The sequence below is a fragment of the Harpia harpyja genome, chromosome 5, assembly GCF_026419915.1.
Source record: "Harpia harpyja isolate bHarHar1 chromosome 5, bHarHar1 primary haplotype, whole genome shotgun sequence".
Taxonomy (NCBI): domain Eukaryota; kingdom Metazoa; phylum Chordata; class Aves; order Accipitriformes; family Accipitridae; genus Harpia; species Harpia harpyja.
In genome coordinates, this window is record NC_068944.1 from 71,045,459 (window position 1) to 71,053,142 (window position 7,684).

At 42.9% G+C, this 7,684-nt stretch overlaps 1 protein-coding gene across 1 annotated transcript in view; it reads right to left on the minus strand.

Moving 5' to 3' along the window:
* The window catches only part of NDRG1 (N-myc downstream regulated 1), a 75,663-nt gene extending 73,488 nt beyond the window's left edge, over positions 1-2,175 (minus strand). Inside the window, exon 1 of the mRNA XM_052787521.1 lies at positions 2,052-2,175. Coding sequence (XP_052643481.1) covers positions 2,052-2,074 — 23 coding nt within the window. The 5' untranslated portion in view covers positions 2,075-2,175. The remainder of the gene's footprint in view (positions 1-2,051) is intronic.
* Positions 2,176-7,684: the final 5,509 nt, after the last annotated feature.

Consider the following 7,684-nt stretch of genomic DNA (forward strand, 5'->3'; position numbering starts at 1 on the left):
TTTGGCTCCTCTGTCAAACTGGGAGATGAGCACCATGCTGACCAAGGGGAAGTCTTGCCGGCTCTGAAACTGCTGGGATCACCATAAAACTGAAATACCCGGTGCTTCTAAAATTGCTGTATGTCACAAACACAGCCTTCTTTTATGACCAGCTTTTGTGATTTCTGGTACTTCATGTTTTTTGACTCTGACTGCTTTAACCACTTGCTGTCCACAGTAACAGCAACAGGCATGGTTGAAAGCCCAGCCCCAGCTCCCTCTGATCTTAGGAGAAAAAGATCCCTCATGTCACCTGGAGATCTTAGAGGATTTCACAGGGATTTTAAGGATGTTCATCCCTTACATCTGTCTTGCAGTGGGATCGCAGAGCTGTATAGCATCAACCCAAACGCTCCGTGGACACACAAAAAGCTGCAGAGAGCTGTCTTGGCAGACTTCTGCTCACCTGCCAGCCCGCCCGCTTCTGCTGGGAGCACTGGGCTTTCACAACTCATCCACCATCCCGCTGGCTTTCCAGTATTTTGGAATACCACTTACCCTTTTACCAGCATTGTCCTTTACCAGCTTGTGTAAAGTGGCTGACAAAAATCAGCTGTTTCAACCTCATTGGTCTGACTGCTTATGAGGTCAAAAGTGTCAAAAAATTTACACTGAAATTATAGTTAAGAGAAATTGAAAACTTACCAAGATGATGAAGACATCATTTTTCAAAGTATACATATTTGTTCCTTACAGTTATATATATATCTATTCTATGTGTGCACGTGTGTATGTTATATATGCAGGTAAATAAATACACATAAATATATCCAGGTATGATTTGCACTGGATAGTGTGCAACAACAAAATCTATTTCTTGAACATGAAGCATTGCTGTCAGTCTGCGTTGGCACTGATGCAGTTATTGCAGTGAACTTTAGGTGGGCATAATTTCTGCCACTGCAGGATCTTTGAACAGCTGAGACTGAAGCAAAGTCTCCACTTGCACATTTTAGTTTCATGGCCCATTATCCAAGGGTCTGCAGTGCCCCATTTAGATATTAACATTGAATTTTATGTACACACCTTTGCATCTACAGACATTTTGCAATCAAGTCTATATACCAAAAGGCATAGAGCTGAAGCTCTTACAAAAACAGTGGACCTTAGCCAATCCACAAGTATGTCTACAGTGTAATATCTCATCTCTGCCATGCTCTGATATTGGCATTAGACAATCATCTCCCTATCATGGTTAGAACATGGAAGAAAAGGGGAAATATGGAGAAACTTTTAAGTTGTTTGAAGAAAAGTACTCTGGATTGCCTCTTAAGAGATTTTTGTTTGGCTCACCAATTTATTTTGTTTTATTTAAAAGTTCTGTTCTCTCTGCCACAGAGATGTTTATTTAACAAGGTTGATGCTTTCTTTTTCTGAAGTTATAATTATATTAGCATTGCAGACTGAAGTTTTAATCCAAACCACATCTTTTTTTTCAGGCAGCGCTATATCCAAAGATTATTTCTTGGCTTCAGATATAGCTCTCTAATCTATGCGTCAGATTTTCAACAGCTGTTTTATATTTATTTACACCTGCTGACTAGCAGGGCCATTGCGTCTAACAAGCTGAGGCCTAAACTAATTGCCAAGGTCTCATTAGACAACTGCATAGACAATCCAGTCCTGATGTATTTACATGTTTGCACAGGTCTTGAAAGCAAGGGCAGGGAAAATATTATTGTGATTCTTTACATTTAAAATAACATTGTGATTCCATACAGTTATTATATACTGATCCAGATGCTACAATTTTTTCTCCTGTTACTAATAGCTGATTTCAGTGATACAATATAATTACCAAAACCAGAACCTCTCTCGTTAGCCATGAGTAGGGTGACCAGTGCTGCGTATGACACAGACAGTCCCTGCCAAAAACGCTTATATCTCAACAAGACAGTCACAGAGCAGACAGTGAAAAACATGACGAAGGAGCTGGCTTAAGGGACAAATAGCTATAAATTATTATAATAACTATTATAATAATTTGCTATAATTACATAAGAGACCGTTACCTGTTTGACGATACAGCAAGCATTGGTTTGTTCTCTGGTCAAAAAATAAGTTAGTGACAAAAGAGTATCCTAGCTGTCTTTCCTGGCTTGTAATGCCAACAGTATCTATTCAGCAGCTGACTCTAATAAAGTCATCTGGCTTTTTTGAAACAAGCAGGAGGGGAGGGCAGCAGCTTGATGGGTGACCTCAATTCGCTGAGCTGCAAGGCCAGTTTTTTAGACTCCCCTTTTATAAATGCTGCAATTATCTTCTGTACATAATTCCAGTTACAATTCTGATTGGAAAATGGAGCTGCTTAGGGAAGCTTACAAGACAACATCTGTTCAACAACAGACATCTGTGCCAGAACAGCAAACCAGGGCTGCCCGAGGTGGGGTGCTCGAGGGAGATGCATGCACAGACCCACATCTGTATGTGCTGCCATGGACCAATATCAGTTCTTCCAGCAAAAACTCTTTGTAACCCAGACCAAGTTCACTTGCGCTCTCTGCCCCATCTCAAAAGGCGTTCCAACTTCAGTCATTAAGGAATGCTTTAAAAAAAAATCTTATAGAAGAAACCTCTTTGACTGTGATGTCCAGCAATTCCTTAAACAAAATGACTTTGACAGACAGCCATCCCCTACCCAGTGCAGAGAAGCAGCAACAGGCTTTTGCAACTAGTTTTCAAGTATCTTTTGCTGAATCTTTGGACTTATTTCATCCCCTTTTGCTAGTAGATGACTAGCGAATTAGTTGATTTCTCTGCTAACCCACCTCCATCCTATCCTGGAGTCTGTACCTGCAGTGTCCCTGTCTGGGTGCCAACTGCAAGCCCACTAGTTACACATGGGTCTATTTGCCCCCACTTAAGAGAAGAAGTTGGAGCAAGCAGCCCTGCCAACCTACTGTTGCCCCAGCCCAAGCCCTTGTGTTGTGTGTAGGGCTACTCGGTGAATTATAGAAAACTCCCACTGAGTTTTATCATACTTTTGCTAGTTCCTCAGGTTTAACCCCACAGGACTTTCCAATTCCTGCCTCTTCTTGCCTGTGCCAAGGTAAAGCACTGGTTAACAGCTGTGGACGGAGTCTGCATACAATGACTCATATGTGCCAGCAAACTGGTTAGTTCTACCCATAAACGGGTATTGCAAACTGTTGTAGTATGTGGCCTAAGTAAAATGAAAAATATTCTCCTCTCCCAATCTTTCTTTCTCCATGCCCTCACTACCAACAGAGCCAAATTATGGCATGACTGTTTCTCCTTATTCGGGCAAAAGTCACAAGATCTGCTTCTAAATGAGCAAAAACTTTTAAATGTGGAGACCAAGAAAATAAATAAGTGTCCTGGTTTCAGCTGGGATAGAGTTAATTTTCTTTCTAGTAGCTGGTATAGTGTTATGTTTTGGATTTAGTATGAGAATAATGTTGATAACACACTGATGTTTTCAGCTGTTGTTAAGTAACGTTTGTACTAAGTCAAGGATTTTTCAGCTTCTCATGCCCAGCCAGCAAGAAGGCTGGAGGGGCTCAAGAAGTTGGGAGGGGACACAGCCAGGGCAGCTGGCCCAAACTGGCCAAAAAGGGTATTCCATACCATATGACGTCATGCCTAGTATATAAACCTGGGGGGACTTGGCCGGGGGGTGCAGATCACTGCTTGAGAACTGACTGAGCATTGGTTGGTAAGTGGTGAGCAATTGCATTGTGCATCACTTGTTTTGTATATTCCAATCCTTTTATTATTATTATTGTCAGTTTATTATTGTTATTATTATCATTATTAGTTTCTTCCTTCCTGTTCTACTAAACTGTTCTTATCTCAACCCATGAGTTTTACTTTTTTTTTCCCAATTCTCTCCCCCATCCCGCTGAGGGGGGGGGGAAGTAAGTGAGCAGCTGCGTGGTGCTTAGTTGCTGGCTGGGGTTAAACCACAACAATAAGAAAGCAGAAAACCAAAGAGAAACACCTTTAATAGTAAGACACTTTTGAATAGAAAGATTATAAAATGGCCAAAATTGTTATTTATATGGAAACACATTGCTCTAAGGACTCTCATCACATGGGATTGATGAGTTTCTTTTTCAAGACTAGTTGAGAAGCGCAGTCTAGAGCACACTATAATGTACAAGAGAGTAATACCTGATATTAGGTAATACTTGAACTTGGATAATATGAGGAAGCTTCATAATGTGCACTGTAAAGAAAAATTGCTGAACTGCCTAAAGGGTCTGTCCTGCCCCACACCCTCTCCTTAGAAACACTCAGTGACGGGTGTCTCTAAAAGTCACAAATCATGTCACAGCACATACCCTGTCATACCTGATCCAGCCACCCTGCTTCAAGTATACTGCTGGCTGGCAGTGAACAGGAAATTTAAAATACTGGAGAGACTTGAAAATGTGAAAGTGCATCACTGGACTCACCCCTGCATTACCTGCTCAAATAAACTCTTTCTGAAAGCAATTTGCCAAATTTGGACAAATGTCTGCTTATGCCTTCTGCTGGATCTGAAACCTTCTGAAACCAGAAAATAGGGAATGAGGAAGGAAGGAAAGTTTCTTTTTTAGTTCATTTTAGTCCTCTTCCCTGTCTGTTTGGTGATCCTGCAACAGGGTAAGGACAGGGCTGTGGGACCAGTCTTTGTCCCAATGTCCATGTCGTCTACATGCTGCTGTTTCACTTTAACAGCTCTCCTGAAAAGCTCTGTTTGCTGTCACTTCCCCATGCTATTTACCATGTGCGCTGCAACTGGTCTTAATCAGCACCAGAACCCATTTAGTCGGGCTCCGTGCGAACATCTACAAACAGCAATTCAGGACTGGAAGAATTTGAAATCTCTGCCAACCTGAATGCAAAGTTATCTGCTGCCAACAAATTATGAATTTCAAATGATGGTGGTCTGATTTGCAAATACAAGCCCTCTATCTCCAAAAGTGGGCAGATCTCCTTTCCTACCACCTAACCAACCTTGCCAGTACTACTCCCTCCACATTTTGGGGCAAGATCTCCTGCAAAGCCAAGTGCAGGAGTGCCTGAGAAGATCGGGTGTCTCTGAATGTTACCTCTGCCAAGAGATTGTAGAAGATTATTTGTGGACCTGAATTTCAGATGAGTTAGATGTCAGCCAGCAGATTCACTGAACTTTTTGGCTGGGCCATTGCCCAGCTGCCTGCAAGAAACTGGTTATTATATTGTCCCTAAGTCAGCCTCGAGAGTTTGGAGTGGAAGTGATCAGGCATGTGAGCCGTGGTTTGGGAGACATACTTGCTGTCTGCCAAGGGACGTGCAGACAATCACGTAAAGCAGAAATGCACGCGCTCACGCAGCATTGCTGTTACCGAAAAGATGAAACTCCTATTGCAGCAGCCGTGACTCAGAGCAGCATTTACATACCCTTGATCGAGAAAAAATAAAAGAGGGAGCAGGAGCTGAAGAAGGGTGGGATGATAAGGGAACAGCCAAGAAGAAGAAAGGCATGTTCAGAAGTGGGTGAGGCTTTCCTCGCCTGGGACGTGCTACTTTGCACCTGGAAATGTCTGCCCGGGCACAGCCCACTCTCCTCCTCACGTGCAATATTGTCATGCAGGCAGGCTGATACAAGCAAGCAGGGGCTGTGGGATCTGGCTTTACCTTGTCTGGGCAGGGTGAGCCTTTTGGGATCTGTATTCCAGCAGGAGGGAATTATGCACGTAATGGCAGTTATCTACACCCATATTTTTACACCATTAAACTCAAAGATGGATGTTTAATTTCCCCTTACTTTGGTTCCCAGGAGTTAGACATTATAAGGCTGTTGACTTTTGAGATTTTCTGTTAAAGGCATAATTGCTGAAACCCCATGAGGTTTGAAATAAGATACTGTATTATTTTCACACACCCACATACACACAAAGTAATTTTACTAACTGAAATCAAGATTATTCCCCTTAATTAACAAAGCCCGTAAAAAGAAGGTTACTATTTAAAGTGTAAACTGAGACAGGGGTGAAAATAGCCGCTTTTGGAGACACAAATAAATGTCACAGTACTTTTAAAGGAAACTCATTTGTTTAACAATGAGATCAGGATAAAAGGGAGCACCACACTTTCACATTGGTGGAAATTCTTTTCTCCTTTACCGTGGTGACACACACATATGTCCAGCTACAGAAACATGTAACTGAAGATGCTTATGTTGAAAGAATTAATGAGGTGCAATGAAGCATGTTTCGTTTCTGTTCCTAAACAAAGGGACTGGATCCCACTGTCAGATGGAAATCTCATCACCAGCGATGCCTTTCGAAGGAAGGGTCCGGCCCTGCTCTGACGGGGGAAGGAAGGGATAGGCAGCCACCCCAGTAAGGCTTTAACTAAAGCAGTCTTCTGAGGAAGAAGAGCAAACACTCAGGCAGAGAGCATCTGAGAAGTTCCTTTACACCACTGGTGTCTTAACGCCAGGTCTGGATGCAGGTGTCTGCCCCAGGGTGTCTCCATATGCAGTCTAGCATGCCCCAAAATGAAGCATCTTGCATGTCCCGAGATGAAGCACCTGCAACCTGGCCAAGCTAGAGTGGTGTCTGGGGAGGACAAGGGTTTGCCAGGCAGCTGGGAAGGCTAAAGGACACCTGTAGACGATCCAAATAGTTTGACCTGCTTCTGTGTGTCCTTCTGGGCTGGGTAGTAGGGCTGCTTGCTAAATCCCTTTATAGCCAGGGAAAAGGGGGCTTGTGAAGTGCCTCAAGCCTGTGGTCACTGTCAGAAACCACACAGGCCCAACAAAAGAGGCTCCAGCGTTGTTGCAGACCTCAGTGCTGCAGCAGGTTTCATTCCTGCAGAATAAGCAGCATTTTGCACATGCTGGCAAGGTTTTCTGTGTCAGGACTGGGTGCTCTGTAATAAAGGTACCATGTGAGGGTTTCAGTGAGTCCACCTCAGCTTTTTAGATCTCCTCCAGAGATGCCAGGATACCACAACCCTTACAAAAGCAATCCTCTGATATAAATGGGCATCGTACAGCTGCTGTGGTATAAGGGCCATAGGGTCAGGCAGCTTTCAAAGCACTCTTGGAAAAAAAAAAGTATAGAACAAATGTGAGAAAATGATTGTTTAAGCTATCCTAGAGAGTTTAACATGGTAGTAACTGAAAACTGGCAACTATACAGCCTCACAGCCCTCCTGTGAGATACTGAAATTTTTTGGTTATGGTGTTTTTTTGCAGATGGCTTTCTCAAGATCATCTTACATATCCATGCTGGAGCAGACAACAAAGGTTTTATTATTCCCACATTCTCCTTTTCGCTGTAGGCCCTGGACACACATTCTTTTGCCTCCCAATTTAAGTAGGTTAGCTTTATTTCCTAATGTTAATGCAATCTTTGCTGTGAGGGAATGTTGCAACTGGATATTGATTTGTTTAAAAGAAATAGGACAGGTCATTTCTGTTCTTCATGAACCTCATCTTCCCTGTTGCTCTGGCAGAGCTGGAGGATGGAGGATCTCCTTTTCTCTGTCTCACCACACTCCACATTTCTTCTCAGCCTTCTCTTGTGGGAATTCCTTCACTCTGCTGTGGTCACCTTTCTTATTTTTGGGTTTTTTTGATGGCCTTTTCCCTTTCTGTGGGTGGCAGGCCTATCCCTCCCTGTTCTCTTTCTGTTCTTTCCTTACTTCC